Below are 27,098 nucleotides of genomic sequence, written 5' to 3'. Positions count from 1 at the left end.
CTTTGGACTAAAATGATTTTTAACAAAACCTCTCTGCACCATACTTTCTAAAAACATTAGGTGTCAAGATCACAGCACTACAAAATAGCTGTCATTGGGGGCGGAGGGGCATTAGAAAATCTGACTGCTCAGGTGGTATTTTTACATAGAGCTGTGAGTAGGGAAAAAAAAATTAAAAATCATGTACAAGCCTCAAGTCACTGTAATAAACCAAAAGCAAAAACAAATTTCTTAAAGTTTCCCAAAGATTTTCAAAATAATTAGGATACCTTATTTCTTTAAACTCCATATAATGATCATTTCTTCCTTTAATCATCCTACATGACACAAAACCCTAAACCAAGCACCAAGTGCAACAACCAAACTGTTCAAAAGGAACACATAATGAGACAGTGCCTGGCATACGAAGAAAGACTAACTTTAGGTGGGTAAGATGAGTGGATGAAATAAAGAAATAGAGGGGAGATTTAGAAAAGATCAAATATAAAAAGTTGATACAAATAAGTAAAATTTAAAAATGTTTTCACTCAAGTAAGGAACACAAAATACTAACAAACTATATCAAGTTTTTTTACTAAGCATATCTGCTTTCATTAGAAATTACTGATAATGGTAATCATGGCCAGCAATTTTTTTCCTTTCCTAGGAAAACTGGGTAGCTATTTAGAAGATTACGATTCTGTGGGGTAAGAGACAAAAATAATACCACTCTTTTCTACAGGATCACATGCATACTGTAGAGCAAGCTCTTTGAGTTCAGGGAATTGAAAAAAGTAAGTTCCTTATTTCTAAGAGAAGGGTGTTTTCTTTTTGACTTATAAATATTTTATACTGGCGGTTTAAAATCTATGTTATTAAGTGTCCACTTTTAGTTCATAGAATTTTAGAAGAACAAGTACTCTGGGAGAAAAACCCAGAGTGAGTAATCCAAAACTTCCTTTAGGACAACTGTGTTTTCAAGGCTCACTAACTTTTTAGGGCTATCGATATTTGTATAAATGCCACAACTAAAACTACTTTTCTGTAATTAGCCTATAATCATTGTGGGGGAGGGATATATTTTGGTAAGATCTGCATAGTACTTTGAGACAGCCACTGATGTTTCAACAAACCAAATAAGTAAACCTTTGATTTTTTTTTTGAGCCATTATACCCAATGGTTAGTGTTGCAAGTAAAATTGGAATACAGCCCCTCTTCCCACTCCCCAGAAAAACAGTTCTGATGACAAGATACCTTCTTCAATGAGACTTAGCCATACTTGCTACAAGTAATCAGCTAAAACACTGAAGTCTTATCTTCATAGTAAACTATTGGTTTGTTACATTTGACAATATTACAATAAAACAGAACCTATGGAATAGTCTTCTACTCCTTGCAACATGTTTTCAATAAGTGTCTGGGCATCAGTTACTTATTTGTTAAAAAAAAAAGTTACAATTATCCAATAACATTTAAAACATTGTTTATAGATTAAAAATATGCAAAGTGACAACCATCCCTTGAAGTAATCCTAATCAATCTTTTAACCAGAAATATATAATTTTCCCTGTAGTTGCCTGCCTTGCCTTCAATCTTTTTCCCACTCCCAATTCTACTGCACAACCAGATAACCAGAGGTGTACAACAAAGCAGCAAACAGGAGAGCTGTAGAATTAACAAGGTTTCTACCTCTAGGTGACATACTGTAGAAGAAGAAACGGAGATGGAAAAGAGGGTATAAATCCGAATTTGTTGAAAATGGTATAATAAACAAATACTTTTATTTTAAACCAACTTTAGAAGCAAAAAGGAAAGTTATAAATGGGAATGGGAAGAACTTGTAAATACAGGAGTTTACTTGCACTTTATAGGCTAAATTCAACTTGTATTGGCAAATGCAAGCGTCTGGAAACATACCTACAAAACTTTAGCAAGAAGTATTATATAAATAATTATAATCAAAGCAAAGTGGTTTCCATTGATGAGAAAAAGAACATCAGGTAGGAATAAATGGCTTACAGATAAAAAATTGTTTTGGACTCAAACACAAATGTATTATCAGGGACAGTAGAGAGATAAAAAGAGACATCATTCAGTACAACTCTTTTCATTTTATATATAAGGAACAAACTCTGGGTAAGGCAAGAGACCTGTCCACAGAGTTAGCTACGACAGAGCTAAGAACAAAAGATGAATCTCTTAATCCTTGTCCAGTTCTCTAAACTAGGTCACCTATGGACCAAATAAAATTTAGTAAGATGGTCTAGTTTGGTGGTTCTCAGCATTTCTAACTATGCATGCTAATAAAAAAAAAAAAAACAAAGAAAAATTAACCCCTAGAAATGACTACAGTATTTAATATGACACAATCTAGATGCCTTAACTGGGGAAATATCAGGATTGATTAGAGGTATCTACCTCCATCACTTATAACCCCTATGATGAGACACATAACCCTATCATTTAATAAAATGGCCCCAGTGACTGAGGAGACTATCCAGAGATTTTTAAAAAATTGATAAGAATTAACAAGGGAGGTAATTGTCAACCTCATTACTATAAATTTAAATATGCATCCATTCATTATTTCATCCAACAAACATCTAAATGCTCACATGAGCCAGGTTTTTCTATAAGCACTAGAGATAAAAAGATGAATAAGACATGGTCCCCTTCCTAGAGGAGCTTGCAATCACTAGTGGGGAAGACAAACATATAAACCAGATAAATTATATTACAACATTTAATATTTCAACAGAGATATGAACAAAGTGCTTCTTAAAAGGGTAAACATATGAACTGTCTAATGACCAAGACGTCTACTAATTCGTGCAGTATTTTGAGGTAAAGACTATCATGGTTACTATAAACACAATCTCATGGTTGATCAGAAAAAAGGAGACAGCAGCAGAGTTCTGTAATTTTCTTTTGTTGTAAAGTTGGTACTGAAATCACAATGCCTATATGTAGTACTTCCACTCACTCACTCACTTAGGACTTTAGGTAAGCTACTCCACTTCTAGCAGCTTGTTTTCTTATTAGTAAAATAAGAACTAGCATCTACTTAAAAGAGGTGTCTTGGGTTTTAAATGAAAAATAAAACGTGGAGTAGACTACTAGTATTTATAAACATACTCATGAATTAAAAACCCAATAGCAACGCATCACTAAATAACATTAATATTTAAAGCCAGATTAATTCTTAAAAAGTACAACTGTGAATCTAATGAATACTGGGAATATGTAATCCTCATGCGAGGGGACCATATCAAGTCATAGTTGGTCTTCTGATTCATTCAAAGCACCAAGCCTCAAAATATTTTAAATTCTTAAGTTATTAGGCAATTTCAGCCTGGGGAAGTTGATGAGCTATTTATAAGCTTAACTGAAGTTAAGAACTGGTAAGAACTGGTAATTTCAGTTACCTTTCTAGGGAAATTTACAATAAAAATTGAAGCTATAATCTAATCATAAAGCCAAAAATAGAATGGAGATTTAACTGGCCTTGGAAAGATTTACTTTCTTTATAATACCTGTTTGGTGTAAAGAGAAGAAACGTGAGCCTCTGCCAATTTGGCATCTTTCACGACTACTAAAAAGAAAAGAAAACAAACTTACCTAATGAATCAGAATAGCACATAGTAAACACACAAGAGACTACATAAAAATATACAACAGTCTAAGTAAACTTTAGAGTCATTATTTATCAAATGGAATCTGAGTTTGAAATTTTATATATAAATGTATACTAACTGCAAGTAAAAACATTCCTATAAAATTGTACTGCCATAAAAAACATAACAACTATAACCCCAGTGTAAGGGGGAAAAACACAAAAACACCATCCAAGTTCTAGTACGGCAGAAGAATGGTACTGCTGGGATTAGGTTTTGATTGTGTTGGCCCCAAAATAGAAGAAAGTAGTTTTGTTAAAATGTGTTTAAAAAAAAAAAATTCACTATAATCTTGAGAAGCAGAAATATTTGAAATGAATATAAAGATTTTAAAAAGATAAATATAGTAATCTCCTACCCTCATTCTATAAAGAATATATTTATTTCCTGAAAAAGGTTTGGTTAACTTTCAATTAATTATATTCACGTGCCAGAGAATTCCACTTAAAAAAAAAAATCACAATATTGTTGCAAATGTGAAAGATTTTTATATAAGTATAGTAAACGCACACTTAAAATATCAGACTGGAACACTTACCAAACAGTGTTTTCCTAAAGTAGTATCTATAGTACATTTCTTTATTCATACATCTTCAAATGGTCAAGTTTTCTTTCATACATCCAAAATGTAATATGAAGTTGTCTTATTCACCAAATGTTAGCGCTACTTGAAGTCTGGTTCCAAACTAATCAGCCTGCTTTTAAATTTTAAGACATCTGTTGAAAATTTATATGATCAAACCAAACTGAAGTGGTATAAATTTTAAACATTGGATTGTACATCATCATAAAGGTACCAGTAACCATTATTATTTAGTGATTATAGCTCCTTTTGATAGTTAGGGGGAAGGATCACCATCTGGAATGGTCTGTTTCATTTTCTCTTTTTTTTCTTTTTTTTTTTCTTTTTTCTTTTCTTTTTCTTTTTCTTTTTTTTTTTAAATCAAGGAACATTGTCATGGATTTTTTCATTGCTTTTTTTTTCTTTTTTTTTTCTTTTAAGAGACCATTCCACTTTATTTTTAGCATCCAGATGCATAAGAACTCACGTAAAGCAGTCATACACCATTATCATTAACACCCATGTGATAAAATACATACACAAATCCAACAAATGGCTAATACATAGTAAAGCCTAAGCATACTACTATGTAATATTATGAATACATAACTTGGAGACTTTAGGGTACTATGTCATCTATTCATTTTTGAAAACATTCATTAAGATTTTAAATGCAAATTCATTCCTTATTTGGAGTAAAACAAAATCTTCTATGTTATAACAAGTATTGGGTCATAAGTATTCAAATCTATTCATCAATTTACAAATAACCCAAAGAAGTCTGTAATGTTCAATAGAAGTATGTAATAAAAACATTGCATATGTTCTATTGTGATGTCTTTAGCAAATGTTTACTGAAATAAAATGCAAACATCAATCTTTCAAAATACAAGATCAGAAGGTAGTTTTCTTCTCTTTTATCTATTTGTGAAATCCATCTTCATCATATTTTACCAAAAATTGTTTTTACAAATATGTAAAAGTACATTAGATAATACTAATGAAACACAGGTAGAGTTCTAGCATATGTAGATCAATGATCAGTCAAATCATCTTCTCCAAGAACGAGATTCATTGTCCTCTTCTTCTTCATCATCATCTTGAAGTAATGAGTCATCCACCAAAGACTCTTCCTGAAACTTTAGGTTAAGATGTATTTAGGAATTTACCCAAAAAAAAAAAAAAAAAAAAAAAAAAAGAAAAAAGAAAAAGAAAAGAAAGAAGAAAAAATAAAAAGAAAAAAGAAAGAAAAAAAAGAAAAAAAAGTAACACTTTTAAACACTTTCTCTCTCAAGAGTTGAATACAAATGGTTATCTCTATGGCTAATACATTTCAGAACACAAAGTAAAGCAGTCCTTATCCATTCAAGCTCTACAGTATGTCTTATTGCTTACATGAAGTAAGCAATAAATATCAAATTAAGATTTTGGACATGCCACTTCTCCTACTCTAACAAATCATGCCATCTGCTGTACTTCAAAATACTGCTCAATGCTTCTTTCAAAAAGGAATACATCCATTTTCACTGACTTACCCTAACTCTCAACACTCAAACAACCAATAACTTAGAAAAATTCTATCACAATTTCAATTATTTGCTATATATAATTTTTTTGAAGGAAAACACCACCTCTTTCTTTCCCCATTCCCTTCATAAAAGCTTTTCAGACTGCTTCCCAAACTTCAAAATACCTAATACCAGGAGCTCTCCTGCTTTTCTCCCCATTCAATTCAAACTCAGGGAAGGACAAAGGTATAATCTAAAATATAAAATGACAAATCATGTACATGAGTTTCAAATACACATTTATTCTTGCATTTGACTATGGATATGCATAACAGACTTGAAATGCTCTTCAAACAAAATAAAGCACCATTATGGAAATCTAACAAATGTAAAACAAAATCTTTTTGTTTCCTTACCTTGCCTTTATTTTTAACTTCTTCAATTTTTTCCTATAACTTTTTTCATGATTAAGCAAAACAGAATTGCTTACTTTAAATCTTTTTGTCTCAAGGACTTTATAAAATCACTGTCCTATCTGCCATACCTTTTAGCCCACTGAATAGCTGAGAAAAATACAATCTCCCATACTTATCCTGAAGCTAGAGTTCTGCTAAAAATGCCTCTCTCAGCTACATTCCCAGCCCCAGCACATAGTTATGGAACACTATTTTATCATTCAGGGCTCAGCTCTATTGGTAATAGACCTTTAAGATTATTCTGGACAGACACAATCATTCTTTCCTGAGGGTTCTGATAGCATGTTGTTCAGATCTTCATTTGGCACATCACTATGTCTGTTATTGTAATTAGTTTCTTCCATTTCTGCCACCACCCTCTTTTCCAGATTATAAGCTCCTTGATGATAGGGACCGTGTCTTATTCATTTTTGTGCCTATCACAAAATCTACCACATAGCAGGTAGTCACTCTAATGTACTAAAGCAATATGAATTTAAAAAGAAGGCTGAAATGTTGATACAGCAATTGAGTAAAATAAATACCCTAAAATGTAACATTATTACAAGATTTCCTGTGGATACAAATCTAATGAATAATTATCTTCCTGAGGAATTGAAAACTGACATATCACATATTCTTTTTGGGTTAGCAATCAACAATTCTCATTAATCCATAAAATATAAAGTTGTCTGCATTTATCTGATCTCCCCCTGGCTGGAATATGGCTTAGGAATAAAAGTATTATGTTAAAATCACAGCCATAAAAAAAAAAAATCACCTTTTATAAATGAATTATGAATAATGATGGGAAAACAAGTGAAAAAAAATAACATACTTCCTCTTCATCAGGTTCAACTTCTTCCGTTTCCACAGCTGAAATATTAGTTATTGGTTTATTCCATGCCAGTTTTAAATCCTGCCCTTTGAAACGAGCTCCATGAATTGCAGCCTAAAACAATAAAGAATATGGAGTGAAGAACATTAACCATTTCTGAAGAAAAAAATTTTTTAACATCTCATATCTAAAGAGCTAAACTCAGACAGCTGCTTATTCATTTGCTGTTTGGTCACTTATCCTTCAACTTACTATTATAAAATCATACTAGTGATGGAAAATATTTTTAAAGCAAACAACACTTTCTCATAAGCAAGCACTATTTCACTCCTGGCCAAAATCTGAGTAGAAAACAATGTCTGCCAGTTTACAGTACAATGATAACTACTATCTAGACAACAATCCCAAATGTACATCAAGATTTTGGTTCTAGCTTCTAAATCAATGTCTATTTTAAAATCAACAGACTAAATGAATTTTACATCACTGTTAAAGTTAATGTTAATTTGTAACTGATATATATAGAGTAACTATTAACTAGAAACCTTTAACAAAACTGATCAAAATATCTGTAAAATGATGCCTAACTAAGGCAAACTAGAAACGCCTTCAGAACTGAACATCCCAGCTCTCAACTCATCTACAGAAAAGCACAGCATTTCCTAGAAAACACTTTGTAACTGCTGGGGATGACAGCTGCACCTCAACGTTCAGGTCTACACTCCTGCTATGTCAGTAGCTGGTATGGAAACACCACATTTAAAGTAACAAGAATGAACATAAATCAGTGTTAGCAACATTGTAAAGTAACACATGGTCACAAAGATTTATAGCACAGACTGAAAGTATAGAATAATATGAAGTGTAGCAACAATTACATATTCAACGTATCTGAATATGTTGTATGTGATATTAATGTCCCCCCCATACAAATTTTAAATAGATACGTATGAATTTTTTAGTTCCGAAAAAACTGAAAATTGAAGCTGAAATCATTATATAAAGTATATCAGATTACTATTAGGAATGACAAATGCCACATGCAAAATACCTATGAAACATTTTTTTCTATTTAGCCAAAAAACAGAAGTAAGAAAAGTAGAAAATTATGATCGGCCATATTTACAGTAAATTCTGGGTATGGAATTGTTTTTGCTTCAGAAAAAAGGTCTTTGCTGTGTAACTCTACCTAGTCTTGAACTCACAATCCTCCTGCTCAGCCTCCTACTCAGGAATCAATATAGTTTGTAACACTACACCTTGTACAATAAGTTACTGACAAATATTTTTTTCTTTTTTGGTTTTTCGAGACAGAGGGTTTCTCTGTGTAGCTTTGGAGCCTGTCCTAGAACTCACTCTGTAGCCCAGGCTGGCCTTGAACTCACAGAGATTCACCTGCCTCTGCCTCCCAAGTGCTGGGAGATTAAAGGCGTGCACCAGCCACCACCGCCCGGCGACAAATATTTCTAACTACCTTCATTTTATCCATCTCTATATTCAACACGCATTTCAAATTTGTCAGGTTAACTTTTTTTTTTTTTTTTTTTTTTTTGCTTTATCAAGACAGGGTTTCTCTGTGTAGCTTTGCGCCTTTCCTGGTACTCGCTTTGGAGACCAGGCTGGCCTCGAACTCACAGAGATCCGCCTGCCTCTGCCTCCCGAGTGCTGGGATTAAAGGCGTGCGCCACCACCGCCCGGCTGTCAGGTTAACTTTTAACTTTATATAGTTTTAATTTTTTTTAACTGGATGGAGGACCCAGTGGTCTCCAAAACCACTATTACCATTGCTCTTTGTTACTGGACGTTTTTAAAAACTAGATGTTTTTAATTTTTAATCTTAATGAATTTTGTTAGAAACTTTTAACAATTCAGGCTATATAAATCTGTGAAATAACTTTGAATTTTTTGTTCCCTGAAGATGAAAATTGAATTCAAGAAACGTAAGCTTTTCTTATAAGAAACATTAAGTTTCAATTATTTCCATTGTAGTAAAACCTTTAAGTATTTCAGATAATTTAAAACATGAACAATTCTTTCTGTAACTCATCCATTTTATCTGTCTATCTATCCATCTATCCATCTATCTATCTATCTATCTATCTATCTATCTATCTATCTATCTATCTATCTAATTTATCTTGGTTTTTCAAAACTAGTTTCTGTTTGTTTGTTTACTTATTTGTTTAGTTAGTTTTTTCAAGGCAGGGTTTCTCTGTGTAACCCTGGCTATCCTGGAACTTGCTCTGCAGATGAAGCTGGCCGCAAATTCAGATCTGCCTGCCTCTACCCATCTAGTTCTGGGATTAAAGGTGTGTACCACCACATCCAGCTTCATTTTATATTTTTTAAAATATTCAAATTTTAAGCCACACAGTATAAAAAATTATTACTCATGATGTCATTATCCTGAGACTAAGAGACAGCCACCACTGTACAAATAACCTGGGACAGAGGACAGTGCTGGTGGAAGTCAGAGGAGGACACGGGTCCCTGGGAGCTAGAGTCACAGGTGTTGTGAGCTGTCTGAGGGCCGGAAACTCAACTGGGGTCCTCTGCAAGAGCAGTAGTCATTTTTAACCACCAAGCCACCTACCTCTCCAGCCCCTCTTTAACATTTTAAACAATGTAGCCTGCTTGGATTTTTCTAACACAACACAATTGTATCATAATCATGGGAATATATTTTTCCCAGAGAGTTCGATTTTTTTTATTATATTTCTAGAAAGTAGTTATTCTTTGATTTGAACAGAAAGCCTTAAATTTTTATTATCAGAACTTATCAGCTTTTTCCTTTGTAAATATCATGCCATTACTTAAAAAGCCCTCGCTGCATTAAGGTAATACTTCATTTACTCAATGTTTTATTTTGTGCTTTTAAACAGCTCTTTTATGATCCTTTAAAATCCATAAATATGCACAATACACACACATACACATACCTATTTCTGAATTCCACTTTGTTCTATTTCCTACATCTATTATAATTTATAATTTATAATGAATTAAATCCATTCTTGACTAATTTATACAATAACTGTCATTAACTGATGTTATTCTTACTTGTGACCTTTAGAAACCTATGGCCAAGTGCAGCACCACAAGATCTTTAACAGGTGTCAGTTAATGATAAACTGTGAGCTTTAGCACTGTTTTTATACAGTGTACTAAGAGCCGCAAGAGGTCTGCAAGCACTCACAGAAATTTACATTTTAGAGAGAACTTCACAGACATTTTTAAAATGTTAACAAGCATTGTACAAGTATTTTTACATGTACTTTTTTTTTATAAGATACTCAAGGAAAGTAGTGTAGTAATGCTAATAGGAGTAGGACTAAATATTAAAAAAAGCACAAAGCAAGAATAACCCCATCTAAGTGCAAACACAGGTAAAAATCCACTGTTTTCAAAATCTTCAAATTATCAAGATTCATCCAGAAAAATTGTTTTTGTTTGGTTTGGCTTTTGTTATTGTTGTTGCTTTGAGACAGTTCTGTTATGCAGCCCTAGCTAGTTTCAAATTAACTATGATGGCCCTGAATAGTGAGATTAGAAGTATGTGCTACCAAGCCCAGCCTTCAGGGAGAAAACATTTTTTTTAAATAATTCATAGGTAAAAGAAAAATTACTCTGGGTTGGGGATTTAGTCCAGCCCTGGTTCAGTCCTCAGCTCTATTTAAAAAAAGAAAAGAAAAAGTACTCAAATTATTTCAAAGTATAAAAAACATGGAAATTTCTAATTATGTTTTATAAAAAGTATTATTAATATGTGGGAGAAATCCTTCATTTAGAACCAATTTTAATTTTTAAAATCATGGCTAGCTCAGTTCCTAGACTGCCTACCCTACAAGCCAGGCCTAGGGTTTGGTCCCCATCACGACATAAGCCAGACACGGTGGTACACTGCGGGAATCCCAGCACTCGGGAGATGGAGGGGGACCAAAGACTGCAGATCATCCTTAGTTACACAGGGAGCTAAAGACCTGTTTGATGAACTGTCTTAAAACAAGACAGTTTGTTGCCTTGTTTTAGAGACATCAGACATCGATCTGTCTCTACAAGCCCATGAACACACATGCAGGCACACCCGCAAATGTGTGATCACACAATGTAAACATGCACACACAGACATAAGTTGAAGTTACTTCTGGGTTGTCTTTTGAAAGACGAAAGGAGCAGGGCAGGGGCATGGCGGGGTGCAAGCCTTTAATCCCAGCACTTGGGAGGCAGAGGCAGGTTAATCTCTGTGAGTTCAAGGCCAGCCTGAACAACACAGTGCATTCTAGGATGGCCAGAGCTACACAGCCATAAAGATTCCGTTTCAAAAAAAATAAAACAACAACAACAACAAAGACAATTCAAAGCACATAGATTAAGGTAACTATATTACAAGGACTCTAAAAGCTAGAGTCACACATCATCTCTTGGACAAACAGCAGCAGTCTATTCAGGTGCATGCTGAACTAGAGATGCTTCTCTAGAACTCATCCTGCCAGGACCCGGAACTAGTAGGTAAAGGCTAAATAAAAAGGGTGGGCAACAGAATTATACTTTCTCTGCATCTACCTTAGATAACTCTTACCATTCATTCTACCAATATCGACTTTGTTCTGGACCAGACAAAACAGTAAACTGTGGGAAGAGTGGTGGCCCTAACTGTAAAAAGACTTATGACATCTTCAAGTAAACGCAATCTTAAATTCAACTTGGTGTCTAATTTATACACACTATATTATATTTATTATACTACATTATATTATATTACATACAGATTTCCTAAGAAAATAAAGACTTTTTGTGAACACAAACTTGCACTTCAAATATTCTACCTTCTGTCAAAGTATTAACTCAGTAAACCTGAAAAATAACTTATATAAAATCTTAAGGAAATAATAATCATTTAAATCTGAAGTTTTAATTATTTTAACACTTACAGCTTCTGCTTCTGCTCTTGTCTTGAATGTAATTATCGCATGAAGTGAAGAGTCGTCAATTTGACAATCCTCAATTTCCCCATATTGCTGTAAATTAACAAATTATTTCCTCAAAATAAGTGTTTTGAAACATCTAAAACCCCCAACAGCATTAGAAGTAATAAGCATAACCCAGAATATATAATCATTCATACAGATTAACAGACAAATAATTTACTTCATTTAGTCCTATCTTCGATCTCAGCTCTAATCCTATACTTCCCAGAATCAGTGACATTATGCTCTACTTGAGAAATAATGAATAAACAATGGTCAAAGCCTGAGCTTGCTTACCAACCTTCTTTATTACTCCAACCTCAGGACAAGGTAAATTTATTCTTAAATACCATACTGAATCACCAGAACTATGAAATTCTAGTATCATTTCCAATAAAAGGGAGGAAAGATTCAGAGAATTTAAGCAATTTTTCCAAGCAGTCAAGCAAATTATCAAGATGAAGGTCCAGGCCTTTTGACTGCAAGTTTAACATTAACTGAGCATGGGTTCACTTACTATGCATTCCATTATGGCTACACCATTTAGAATACTTAAATATTAAGCATATTATACTATCACTGACTGGCGTTTGTTGCATTTTTCCCACATAAAGGAAGATTTTTTCTAAACAGCAATTTCAGCAATTTTACCACACAAAGATTAGTTTGCTGTATATTAACATATTCCTCCTACCCCAAATAAAACTACAGACAAACTCCTTAATTACAACTTTTTGTGAACTTTATTTAAACTTGAACAAGTTACTTAATCTCTCCCCACCCCCAATGGACATTATCTTGGTGTCAACTTGACTACATCTGGAATTAACTAAAACTGAAGGATGAGGCACACCTGTAAGGTTTTTTCGTTCTTGATTTTTGTTTTTAATTAAATCATTTGTAGTGGGACAACCAACTTCTAATACAGATCTTTGAGGTGGGAAAATACACCTTTAACCCAGGTATTTTGACATAGGAAAATAAACCTTAAATCTGGACCACACTTTCTGCTGGCAGCCTACATAAAAAATAAGGAAGACGGAAGCTGGCTCTCTGCCTACTTGCTATCACTCTCACTAGCAAGTCCATTCCTTCTCTGGCATTAATGATTTACTTTTGGTGATCAGCTCAGACATCTAGCCTTGTGAACTCATCAACTACTGGATTCCTAGACCTTCCGTTGGTACAGACAACCAGTCTCAGACTAGCTGGACCACAACCTGTAAGCCATTCTAATAACATAAGAGTCATTCTATAAGTTCTGTTCCTCTAGAGAACCCTAACTAAATCAGTAGTGATTCAAAGAATTCCTAACATTCCCTTTAAGTTTCAGCTATTTTTATTACTATTATTACTGGTTTAACTAGATAAATTTAAAAAGCATTTGCTAACCACAACTGTTCTAATTATCAATGATCTTTTCTCTCTTCCTCTCTTATGCTCAGAGATAAAAAAGCTAAACTTTGAAATGTCTACTCTTGCCTAACAATAGTGTTTTTCATGTGTTAATTACCACTACTAACTTGCTCAAAATCTCCAAGTTTATGAAACAATTTCCACTCTAAGTGTTTGAATATTTATTTCTCAACGTCTTAGTCTCAGCAAAATACAATTATTACAAACTGGATTATTTCAGCATATTGATTGCTAGTCCCTAATTAGCTCAGTAACTATACACAAGACACTTAAATGATCTGGATCTCCTTTCCTCTGTGGAAGTGGGACACAAAGCAGGGAAGAGCTGAGCTGTATCTCTAAAGCACCTTTCTAGTTCTCTTTTTCTTTTTCTTTTCCCGAACCCAGTGCTAAGCAAGAGCTCTACCACTGAGCTAAATCCCCAACCCCCTAGTTCTCTTTCTTTAAGCCTCTGAATCCATTAGCACAGTGTGCTCCAGACTCCTCAGCCTTGAATATGCACCACTTTAGTTATTTCATAGACACCAAGTGTTTCTTTTCAAACTTCCTTACATTCAGAACAGTAAGCTCGGAATATGAGTGCCAAACACAGAGATATAAATTCCTAACAGAAATTCTAGTTCTCAGCTTCAGTCAAACTTTCCTCCACTGATCTCTTCATCACACGCCAGGGTCAAACATGTCCCTCCAAATCACTGAGGTGTGTAAGTGTTTAATAAGCTGTAGTTTATTTCAACTGATCTCTGTCAAACCAATGTATCCAAAAGCTCTGTGAGTAAAGAGCTGACAATTCTTCCTCTCTCTGATATCATTACCAGACTATTCAGGGTAATACTGATGTTTAGTAACTTCAGTTCTGGATAACACTAAAAACTGAAATAGTTAAGATGAAAGAGTAAGGTGGGTATAATCTCCATTCTGCATATTAGCCTAATGAATCCCAGGAAGTCCAAATAAACAATGGATGAACAGACAGAGGCTAGAATCTCCTTCTCTTTTAAGCCATTCTATCATTAGATAAACTCTCTTAACTTACACCCTTGATCTGAATAAGGCAACTTTTAAATCATACATCAAAAATGTATCTTGCTTCAGTTCTAGTCAGCACTATCAAGAGCTTAATATTTAATTTCATATTTAAAAATCTAAATGGCCTATATAAAATGCCAATTTTTCTTTAAATCATCAACATAAATCTACTCATACGGTCTCTCTCTGAAACAGGCTTAAATCACTAACCTTATAGTATTTAAAGGCATATCTAATTTAAGAATTATAAGATTTTAGCTGGTTGGTGGTAACCCCACACCTTTAATCCCAGCACTTGAGAGGCAGAGGCAGGAAGATCTCTGAGTCTGAGACCAGGCTGGTCTACAGAGAGAGTTCCAGGATAGCCAGAGCTACACAGTGAAACCCTGTCTGGAGGAAAACAATAAAAAGAATAATAAAATTTCTCCCAAACAAACAAAAAGACCCTGTTTCTATTTTATAACTAATAATAAAAGACTACTACATATTAAGGAAGCCCTACATATCAATTTCATAACTTTATCTATTAACCTGAGTAACAATTATTAGTATTATTTTGCTAGGTGATGAAGAAAGTACCGCAAAATGAGGAAGAAGATCTTCTCTATCACTCTCTGTAAATGCAGAAATCTCCAATGCTCTGGGTCGGTGATCCACCACAGCATGTCCAGGCACACCTCGTCCTCGACCTCTACCCCTGCCCCGGCCATGAGATGCACCTCGACCTCTTGTATGAATCCCTCTACCTCGGCCCGATGAAAGAATTCCTCTTTTAGCAGCCTAGAAAAAAGAAGATGCAGAAGTTACACATAAGGTAATTAGGCATTTAGGCCTCTAATTTGAAATGCTTAACTCTGTGTTTCTGAGTGTAGAGTTTCAGATTTTGATATATTTCCATTGGCTTTATTTGTTGAGCAAATTAGGAATACACCTGTATTAAGTCACCCTTCTTCCGCCCAACTAAGTTCATGCTGTAAGCCAACAAGAACAAGAAGACTGGTTCCCTGAAAAGTCTAGTTAACACAGACTGCAGCATGACCTACATCAATAATAAACACATTTTTACCCTGAACTATATACTCTAACCTTTCAAGCTTTATATAATTTTCAAATAAATGCTCCTATTTCATTGTCTGCTGACTCCACTGGTTTAGTATGTTTCCTCAAATGCATTATTTTGATCACACCATAGAATACAGACTATTAACATTATACCATACCATTTCTTTCACGTGGATCACTATTACTTCATTACACAAATATTTCATCAACTCCTACGTTGGCAGTCCTTAACCTCAAGTGCAATTACAGGTTGTACAGTTGTCACAGTCATTAAAGTACTTACCACGTAAGCATGAGAATCTAAGTCCAACCCCCAGCACCCTACGTAACAAGGGCATCTGTAGTGGTTGAAAAGAAAATGACTCTCATAGGCTCATAGGGAGTGGCACTATGAGGAGCTTTGGCCTTGTGGGAGTAGGTGTGGGATTGTTGGAGGAAATGTGTCATTGGGGATGAGCTTTGAGGTCCAAGATGCTCAAGCCAGGCCCAGTGTGTCACTGTGTCTTCCTGCTGTCTGCTGATCCTGATGTAGAACTCTCAGCTACCTCTGCAGCACCATGTCTGCCTGCATGTCACTAAGGTTCCCTCCACGATGACAATGAACTAAACCTCTGAACTGTGAGCCAGTCCCAGTTAAATGATTTCCTTTGTAAGAGTTGCTGTGGTTATGGTGTCTCTTCACAGAACGCTAACATCATAGTGTACATATGTAATCTCAGCATCACGGAGACACAGACAGGCAGATCCCTGGGCTTTCTTGGTGGGCCTAATCAGTGAGCTCCAGGCTCAGTGAATTCTTGTCTCAAAAAAACAACAAAAAGAACAACAACAAAAAAGGACAGTGGAGCTTGGGGAAGACATCCAACATTAACTTTTGGCTTCTAGCCTCCGTACATGCATTAGCACCTGTGCACACATGGAACGTAAACAAATACATAGAAACCACATACACAAGCTCAATTTCTAGACAGGTAAATTACTGACATAGGTTCTTAAACAGGATTTAGGTTCAGTTTCAAGCACCTACATGGTGCTTGACAGTTCCAGGAGATACAACATCCTCTTCTGGCCTCCATGGGCACTATCCACGCATGTGACACACATACACACATATATGCAGGCAAACACTTATTCAAAAATAAAGTAAAATAAAATTTGGGAACAACTAATCTAAAATAAGGTAATTAAGTGAATACAGAGGTTGAACAAAGGGTGAAATCAATCAAGACTCCTTCCATATTTCTAATTTGAGTAACTATAAATACATACTTTAGAAGCAGGACAAGCACAATGATGAACATGCTGATAAGGATATCTGACATCCAACTAAAAACATAAAATTCTGACTACCAAAAAGTAAACATATAAAATCAAATAATAATGCTAAATGAAATAAACCAGGCACAGAAAGACAGCTACTGTAAGATTTCATTTACACACAGAATCTACAACAGCAATCTCATAGAAACAGAAGAATGGCTATTACCAAGGACTGTGCTGGTATGGAGAATGGGGAAATGCTGGTCAAAATGTACAATGGGATAAATTCTACCATCTGTTGTAAAGCATGGTAAGTACAATTGATGATAGCAGATGATACACTTGAAAAGAGCTAGGGAAGAAAATTTTTAGATATATTTTCATAAGAATTTGAATATGTGAGGTGATGAATAGATTACTTTGATAACTCATTCCATGCATACATATATTGAAACATCACGTTATATACCATATACATATACAATTCTTAACTAGTCAATTAAAAAAATATTAAAATAAACAATAACCTTTAAAGGAGAAAGGTTATTAAGATTAAACATATCCAAAGTATGCCTTGCAGAGTATTTAATGACACACAGATACTCCCTGAAAATTAAGCTTCAGCAAGCTTATAATTTGGAGATTCAAACTAAAAGACTCCAAGAAATCCTATAGTGAAACAGCATATCCAATGCTTTTCAAAATGTATTTGATCTCCAATCTTTGCTCACAAGTCTCTATTAACAATAACAGAATTACTATGATGAGCACATTCTGGCATCTACTATAATACTGCATATATGAACATTACTGAAAAAACAAAGCTGAGTCATCATAAAAGACCAGAAAACATTATTTAACCTTTGGCTAAATTACAACAAGCAAAACATGGAAAAGTAAATTTTTGTCCTATTTATTTACTAAAATCATGTCAGAAATTCACAATGATATTTTGCTTTATATATCACTAATGGCATGAAATAGTCACATGAAAAAAACAATTTTAAAATTAATATAAGAAACCTATTGTTTAGGATAGAACATATAGGCAAACCGGATCATGTTTCAAGGGAATGCAAGTATATACATGTTAGGACATTTCATAGCTTTTTCGAACTCTCGGGTAAGACGTAGCCTAGGATATGTCTAGTAGATGCCAAAACTTAAATCTTTAACACTTGCAAAGCACTAAACAGAGTTCTACTGCATTATAAGGCGAGAAAAAAAAAGTGTCAACAAACTTTTAAGAAAGTATACTCAAATTAATCAAAATAATCTAAAATGTTATTTTTTAAACATTTTAGTAACTATTAAGCATCCATGTTTTATAATAGAGATCAATTTCACTAGGAGCTTCTCATACAACCATGTAACTAAATTATAAGGCAGTTTATTTTCTCTGTTAAAACACCCACAGCACCATCTATAGGCAAAACTTTAAAAAGCATGCACTTAAACATTTAGAACTCTAAGTCTGTTCTTTAGCAATTCAACACAATATGCCTATATGACTTCACACATATAAAGACTATTTCCATAAAAATATCTAAAAAGCCTTTAACTCAAGAAGCAAAAGAAAACAAAAACAAAAAAGAACTAAAATTTACTAGAAATGGAGACAACAGGGGGTAGAGGGAGAAGCAGTAGGCTTTTCAGGCCAGCAAGATGTCTCAGGGTCAAAGCACTGAGTTCAAGGCCCTTACACAACCTACAAATGTCCTCTGACATCCATATGCAAAGGAATAACTAACAAGCAAATGTAAAATTGTTTTCTTTTTTAATTTTCTCTAGTAGTTTTGTAAAATCAATTATTCTCTTTCCTCGCACCTATCCCAACACACTCACACACACAAAACCACACATGGTAGTAATTGTTAACAGGATCCAAAAAACCATTTTCATGTTAACCATGATTGTATCTGCTCCTTTCAAGAGAACTGTGTAGCTGTAATAAAACCTACCTCCAGCTGTAATTCTGTATACTTTCTCCTAAGTTCAGTGACTTCTTCTCCAGCCTGCATCTTCTTATATAAATCCAATTCCGTGTCAAGCAATTCTTTCTGCATCTGAAAAAGTCATTAATGTTTCAAATAACAATTAATATTCTGAACTTCTATAAAATTTTTATAAGATATTTTTTCTCATATTCACTTACATCATTTTTTTTTTTCTGTTGTTTTTGGCAGGGGCTAGTTACACAGTCAAGATTCTCCTGTGTTGGCCTCACAAATGTCAGGGCTACAGGTATGTGTCACCATGTGAACCAACATTTCTTATCTAGTATGTGATATACTACTATAGTAAAAGTATCCTAATTCTTATTCTCATTGATTTCCCTAAAATTCTTGTCTATACCACAGCCAAGGTATGATTTCTACGAACTAATAATGTAGTAAGTTCTGGGGGAAAAAAGGGCTAACAAGCAATATGTAGTGTTAATAGGTCTTTATGAAGGTAAATGCATATATCTTAGATTTGAGGATAAAATACAAACTAATAATGAAGGTTACAAACAAGGAGTGGTGTATAGTGTATCAGGGGTGAGGTGGGAGAGAAGTCTCTTATGTGTATCTTTTTATGTACTTCTGAACCATGTTGATAATAGTTACTTAAAAAAAAAAAAAACTTAAACCAGTAAAAACCAGAAAAACTGAAAAGTAACAGAAATAGACCTAACTTTATCTAATTAGCAGCATTTACAAAAAGAACTAGAAGAAAACCAACATCACAGTCTGACCTAATCTTTAATGGCAATTAGTTTGTAAAGAATACAAATAAAATATGAATCCAACTTAATTGTTAAAATCAGTACTGAAGCAATTTTGGAACTATTCTGAATGGATTGTAGGTCTATTTGAATGAATAAACTGATGTTATGAGACCAAGTTGTCGTTATCGAAATTGGCAGTAGAATATGAATTTTAAAAAAGAATAAGCATGTGATTTAGATGAAAATTAGAACTATCGGTGTGGTTACACACGCACACATACACGAAGTATAAATACTGCACCACCTGTATTTTATCGTTTGTTACCATTGGAAAACATCTTGCTCATTTGTTTGGATCATTCAGAATAGTATACCTCATTTTTTCCCTTTGCAAAATCTTCAGACAGTGATACTAGGTTACTTCCTGTCATTAACCTTTATATCACTAACTAGTTACAATACATAGCTCAAACTTCTTGACCATACAATCAAGTACCCATAGCACTTTGTCCCTAACTACCCTTCCAAAATTATCCATAATTATTTTCTGATAGCAGATTTCACAAGTGTTAGAAGTAGGAGAGTTATGAATAGTCAGATTCTGAACAAAGTATACAGCCAAAAAAAACCCTTAAAAATAGTGTTTGATCTTTTTATTTTAAAGCTCTCTTTTTCTAAAGACTATTTGTATTTATTATGTAGGGATGTTTTGCCTGCACATATATCTGTGCACTATGTGCATTCAGTGCACATGTGGCCCAAAAGAAGGCGTGAGATCCTCTGGAACTGGAGTTACAGACAATTGTTAGCTGCCAAGTGAGTGAGTTGAGTTTCTCTAGGAGAGAAACAAGTACACTTAACCACTATGCCATCTCTCCAGACCCATGCTTGATAGTCTTAATAAGTAGTCATATGGATAACAAAACAGAATACCTGAGTCTTCGTTTTTATACTTTTTGGAAGGCAGCGTCCAGGAGATGTAGCTTTGACCTCATCTTTCAACTTGGTAATATTTTTTGTCAAAACCTCTAATGTTTTCATTATTTCTGCTTTATCTTCAGACTTCATTGTTTTGTTTTTCTCCAGTTTTGAAATAAGCATCTGGCAAATTTTAAAGCAGAAGTGTAAGAGACTTACTCCTACTACTTGTAACCAAACAAATAGAGCAAAACAGTTAAAACAAATACTATTTTTAGTTGACTGTTCATGACAAAGCTGACAGTCTAAGTGTATAAAGATAGAAGAGCAGACTTGGTTGCTAACAGTAGCGTAATTACAACCAGTTTACTTTGCAAAGAACTTTACTATTAGTTGGTTCTCTTAGAACACAAGATTTGAACAAGATAAGGGAGGTGGGAGATTACATGGAATTATGTTCTCTGAGTTAAGATGGCTTCAGTTTTCTATATAAAGCATTGTGATTCACTTCAATGAAGTATATCCAAAATAAGAAAAGGCCGTATTTCTAGTCTTAATGTAAGTTTTTCAGACAGTCTTAATTTGTAGCCTAAACTGGCCTCAAACTAAGCAATTTGATAGCCTCAGCCTCTCCAGGGGCCAAGTTCACAGTAATGCACCACTGTGCCCCAACAAAACATTGTTTCTGTAATTTTACATTTTTCTACTACTAACATTCATTACAGAATACATCAAGAACTAATTTCTAATTAAATATCATAAATTAGAGCAATCTGCTCCCAAAAATGTCATCCAAGAAATACCAGCCACATTAAGTAAGTTTTAAAGATTTACTTTATAATTGATGTGTGTGTGCCTGTGCCATATGCGTGCAGATGCCCATGGAGGCCAGAAAAGAGGGTCTGGTATCTTGCAGCTAGAGTTACATGCAATTATGAGCCACCTGATACTGGTGTAGGAACCCAAACTTGGTCCTCTGGAATAGTAGTAGTAAATACTCTTAACCACTGAGCCATCTCTCCATGTCCACATATAATTTGATTGTTTTATCAATCACATTAAAAAGATAAAAAGGGAAAAAGTCAAATTAATTCATTAATTTAGCCTAGTGTAAATTCACATTTCAACAAAAAAAAATTTCTGAGATTTTTTTTTTCCCCCTTCATACTATGCTGTGGGATAATGCTTTGTACACTGGTTTAATAAAACACTGGCCACTAGCCAGGCAGGAAGTATAAGTGGGATAAGCAGACAAGGAGAATTCTGGGAAAAGGAAGGCTGAGTGAGGAGATGCCAGCCGGCTGTCCAGGGAGCAGCATGTAATGGCACACAGGTAAAGCCACGGAACACGTGGCGATATATAGATTAACAGAAATGGGCTGAGTTTAAGTGTAAGAGCTAGTCAGTAGTTAGCCTGAGCTAATGTCCAAACAGTTATAAATAATATTAAACCTCTGTGTGATTATTTTATAAGCAGGCCACAGGACTGCAGGGCCCAGCCAGGACCAGAGAAACTTCTAACTACAACACTACATCTTTGAAATTTGGTATGCAATTATCATTTTCACCTCAATTTAAACTAGACAAATTCTATCAGTAAGATGTGGCTTTTGACTACTCTATTGTATAACACAGGAGTAGAGAATCCCAAATTAATGAAGAACTTATCAACAATGAGAAAAAGATTTCATTATTTGCTGATCAAACTATTATATAGTAATAGAGCCAAATGAAATTTTTCAATTCATGTTGATAACCAGTTCCATATAAACTACATCCACACTTCATAAGTTTCTTTAACCTCAATGCTAATAAATTAATATATAACAATGACACACTAAGTTTTTCACTTTTACCACTACCAAGTACAGTAAATCTGCTTTTCACTATGAATAAAATAGGTTAAATTTAGTAAAAATAAGAACATTGGTAATTTTGCCAAATACTTCACTGTTTTACCTTCTGTGTTTCAATGTGCTTTTCTAAAATTTCCTGCTTCCTTTTTCTTACATCCTGCTGAAGTTTCAGTGCCTCCTAGAAGAATCAAAATATCATTTGAGTGATATCTAAGATATCTAAAGATAGATAAAGCAATACAAGAGAAGAAAGGAAGTTTTAATTGAACAAGTATGGCAACAAAAGCAATAAACTAAGTTTCTATCTGTAAAGCTTAGAATATGTATGCTGTGAACAACCAAACACAAGAAATTTCCCTTCACAGAAAAAGGGGGTGGGGGAGAGTATTTATTGCTACACACAGATCAATCCATCTAGTCTTACCCTGGGATAAGTGCCTTAACACACACACTTGCGTGCATGCGCGCACACACACACACACACACACACACACACACACACACCCTGATCGTAAGGGTCTTCTTGTGTGCAGATTTTATATGTTACACCACCTCTGCTTACCTGTTTCTTTTTCTGTGCTTCATTATTATCAACTGCAGGGGTAGAAACTAGTAAGGTTTTTTGTGCAGCCTTCAAAGCAGCTGGATTATACACCGTTTTTGTAAGGCCAGTAGATGTAGACAACACCTACCAACACAAATTCAATTTCTTAGGAAAAAGTGTAATCATTCATAATTTAAGTCTCGCTTTCTCAGAAATTCAAACTTTAAAGCATTTCTGCCTAAAATTAGCATGTTGAATTAAATGTATTATATAGTTACAATAACTAAATCATATTTCATGACTTGAATGATATGACTGATAATAAGCACTAAAACAAACAAAAATTCCTGGTGACTTAATATCTATAACAAAAAAGCAAAGTGGAACATGTAAACCATGAAATCAAAGGGGAAAAAAGACTGCTATTACTGTATTTCTCAGAAAATATTTGTGAATATAATGAAGCAAAAAAAAACCCAGAAAAACAAAGAAAAGCACAAGAGAAAAACTGAATGTCATCCTACAAATACTTTAGTATGATCACTATAATTTATTGTTCCAAAATAAATGCAGCAATCATTCCCCATTCCCTGCAGGCCACATTCTTCCTGCTTGGAGTGATCTTAACCTCTTAAGCCAAGTTCAGATGCAGTACAAGCCAAAGCACTAATCATTTTTCTTTTCTGTCCAATACTTACAGATTTTTATTCCTTAAGCCATGATATAAAAATACCATTAAATATTGTTAGGTAACATCAACTATTTAATAAAAACAAACAAACAAACAAACAAAACCTGATAGTGATGTCTTCCTTCCTATCTACACTGCAAGGCCCTTGAAACAAAAACCTAGTCTTTCTCTTCTTTGCGATTCTTGAATATAAGACTTATTAACACAGAATTATGTGACTTTGGTTAAAGTAAACTTGAGAGGTGGGGTAATCTCAGTGTGCTCATCTATAAAACTGGGAGGTTCATCTTGATAGTATCTAAAATACAAACGCAATGAGCAGACATTATTTCTTCACTTGGTTTATCACTATACTGTTAGTATCTAAAACAGTACAATCACACATAATAAATAATAATAATAATAAATATTTTCACACCAAATTAAATGATTATAGATTGAATACCCTTTAAAACACAGGTTTAATTTTTTAAAAAAGGGGGGGCAGTTCTGACAGGCAACTTATTTCCTTCACTAAGTTCCATGAGGTGATGGGTTCTTAGAAAAGATAGTATCAACATATTCTATAAAATCTAAACTAGTAACCAAACACCATGGTTTTCCAGAGAAAATAGTATTGCTTCTATTGCCTTAAGCGTTCCTGGGCTAGAGCATGATACAAAAGATGTAAAAGTATAAATGAGAAATATTACCCTAATTTTTAACTATGTTAACATCCGGTATAGCATAAATACAGCAATCTGGAGACCACTTTCTAATCTTCCATCATGAAATTAGAGGAAAAAAACATGGGCAACTCATTACTCTTCCAAGCACCTATGAATGTCTCAAAATCTAAATGAAATAAAAACTGTCACTATTCTACCTACAGAGAGCACACCTGATGTTTAAAAGGTAAAAGAAAATAAATACATATATCAAAATTTCATGTGTAACTTTCTTCAAGGTTAAAGACTGTCACATATCACTAATAAACATGAAACAGTAACTATGAAGTACCTGCATTCATTAGAATACAAAATACAGATTTAGTTTATAGTCTAACTTTAGTGACTATTGTGAGTAATTCTGGAGAATTTCTTTGATGCAAGTTTACCATGTGACAAATGCTAAACTGAATGATTATACAAAGGAGAGAAAACTTAATGAGAAACATAAAACAGTCTCACTGTTTTAAGTACTTTAAATATAATGTTTCTTCATATGAATTCCCTAACAAGTTAAACAGCTATGAGTAGAAAAAATTTTCCACACTCAAATAACTTGGAAATGTGAGTATCACAACTATATTTTCTAGTATCATATACAGACACACACACAGACACACAGACACACACGCACATACACACACACACACACATATATAAAAAATAAAATAATCTGTTTAACCATTAGCATTTTCTCACTACAGTGGTAAGGAACATAGCTTTTAAAACCATCTTGGCATTTCATATCAGACTTAGGTGTGCTGGCTCAAAGTTTGTATCTGATGAAAATAGACCACTTCTTTGTTTCTACAAGCTGTCTTATAACCACATCCATATTCCTATCCAGTGATTTCCTTCTGCAAAAATAGGATATATGATAAACTGTTCCACAAAACCTCAATCTCAAGGGCTCCTATTTAAAATTAAACAATAAACAAAAAACAGCAAAGAGCTTACATGTATAACTTTATTTTCAACAATGGTGAAACATGGGCCAAAGGTGCCAAGACGTAAGATTAAAATGTCTTGGATATAATGAACTGTAGGACTACAAATACTGCTTTTTATTTGAATCTATTTAGTTCTAGAGTTTAGGTACTAGAATAGTAAAGAATATCCACATTTTTCAAGATAAATGTATCCAGACCTGGTGGCAAATGCTTGTAAATCCAGCACTTGGGAGCTGGAAGCACAGTAAAAGCCAGCCTTAGAACTACATATGAAATTGAAGGCTTCCAGTACAGTACTACCATGCTCAAAGCCCTGGGTTCGACCTCTAGCACTATCAATAAAGAAATTAATAAATACATCTAAAATGCAAACAGTGAAGAAAAGCCGACAAATCCAACAGACAAGACTAAGTTACAATTCCTAAGAATACAAACCACGGCCTTTACAAGTAAACACAATATGTTTATTTTTCAATTTTTTTTTCATGTATTGTAATTTTATATGGTGACATAATACTAGCTTAACTAGTGACGATCTTACTACAATGTAATCACCCATTGTCTCAACTGCTTGAAAGTTTATTTTGGATTTTCTACACAAATAATAATTATGTCACCTATATATAAACAGTTTTATTTCCTCCTTTCAAATCCTTAAAATGACTATTTCATTTTATAACTTTACTATATTGGTTAAACCCTACAGAAAAAACTGAAAGTGATTAGAGTGGACATCTTTGTCTCATTCCTGAACTTGACAGATGGGGGACAGTCAATATGTTTCACCATTAAGTTTAATGTTAGTTCTGGTGGGTGGGGTGCAAACATTCTTCATCAAGGTAGGAAGTCTCTGTCTATTCCTACTTTGCAAGAGTGTTAAATATTTCACCAAATGTTCTTCTCCCAAGAAGTCATGCAAGGTTTTCATTTTTCCCTTACAATGCTAATGTGGTCAATTAAACACATTTCCTGATGTTAAATCATCTTGAGTTTCTTGACTAAATCTTTCCTGACTATGATATAGTACGTACTTTACATACACTGGAAATTACTAGTATTTTATTTGGACTATTTATGCCTATGTTAGCCTGCAATTTTCCTTTCTTATAATATCCTTCGCCAGGTTTTGGTAACAAATATAAACCCAGAAGATGAGTTAAAAGGTCTGTAATTTGCTATGCTTTTATTAATATCTCCTATGACCAAAACAAAAATCAATTCTCTAAACTGTTAAGAGGTTATACTCCAATAATACATTTTTCTTTCTTTTTCATTTAGTGTTGCTAGAGTTTTCCTGCCTGGCCCACAGTCAGGACAAATCTCTCTCACCCGCCAGTCCCAAGCCGCTTAAACCCGATCAAATAAACACAGAGACTTATATTGGTTTCAAACTGTATGGCCGTGGCAGGCTTCTTGCTAACTGTTCTTACAGCTTAAATTAATCCATTTCTATTAATCTATACCTTGCCACGTGGCTTGTGGCTTACCGGTACTTTACATCTTTCTTATCCTGATGGCGGCTGGCAGTGTCTCCCTGACTCAGCCTTTCACTTCCCAGCTCTATTCTCCTCCTTGTCCCGCCTACACTTCCTGCCTTGCCACTGCCAATCAGTGATTTATTCATTGACCAATCAGCAACACATTTGACATACAGACCATCCCACAGCAATTTAGATTTATTTTATATGTATTAGTGCTTTGCCTGTATTTTACATATATGCACCATGTGCATGTCTGGTGTCCAAGAAGGTCAGAAGAGGGCACTGGATCCCCTGGACCTTCTGAAGTTAGGATGGTTGTAAAGTACCATGTAGGTTTTGGGAAACGAACCTGGGTCCTCTACAAGAGCAACAAGTACTCTCAACAGCTGAGACATTTCTCTAGTTCTCACATCTCTATTTCTTATGTATAACATTCCCATCCATACCTAGTATTAGTAAGTGTAAAAACCAAACATTTTCTTGCTAAGGA

At 34.2% G+C, this 27,098-nt stretch overlaps 1 protein-coding gene across 10 annotated transcripts in view; it reads right to left on the bottom strand.

Moving 5' to 3' along the window:
* Window positions 1–27,098, bottom strand: part of Rbm26 (RNA binding motif protein 26) — a 77,637-nt gene that overhangs the window by 3,552 nt on the left and 46,987 nt on the right. For 5 of the 10 annotated variants that reach the window (XM_052732518.1, XM_052732513.1, XM_052732516.1 and 2 more), the window contains exons 15-23: window positions 22,798–22,923; window positions 22,339–22,413; window positions 20,395–20,562; window positions 18,713–18,817; window positions 15,009–15,209; window positions 11,949–12,035; window positions 7,018–7,131; window positions 4,193–5,355; window positions 3,514–3,572 (exon numbers count right to left, since the gene is read on the bottom strand). In XM_052732518.1, the coding sequence (XP_052588478.1) occupies window positions 5,266–5,355; window positions 7,018–7,131; window positions 11,949–12,035; window positions 15,009–15,209; window positions 18,713–18,817; window positions 20,395–20,562; window positions 22,339–22,413; window positions 22,798–22,923 (966 nt within the window). In that variant the 3' untranslated portion in view covers window positions 3,514–3,572; window positions 4,193–5,265. The remainder of the gene's footprint in view (window positions 1–3,513; window positions 3,573–4,192; window positions 5,356–7,017; window positions 7,132–11,948; window positions 12,036–15,008; window positions 15,210–18,712; window positions 18,818–20,394; window positions 20,563–22,338; window positions 22,414–22,797; window positions 22,924–27,098) is intronic. The other 5 variants (XM_052732521.1, XM_052732522.1, XM_052732523.1 and 2 more) reach the window with 2 other exon arrangements.

The sequence above is a fragment of the Peromyscus californicus genome, unplaced genomic scaffold (assembly GCF_007827085.1).
Source record: "Peromyscus californicus insignis strain IS unplaced genomic scaffold, ASM782708v3 Scaffold_12__1_contigs__length_115047231, whole genome shotgun sequence".
Classification (NCBI taxonomy): domain Eukaryota; kingdom Metazoa; phylum Chordata; class Mammalia; order Rodentia; family Cricetidae; genus Peromyscus; species Peromyscus californicus.
Note: the sequence above shows the minus strand (reverse complement) of the source record. Positions and strands in the feature narration are given on the sequence as shown.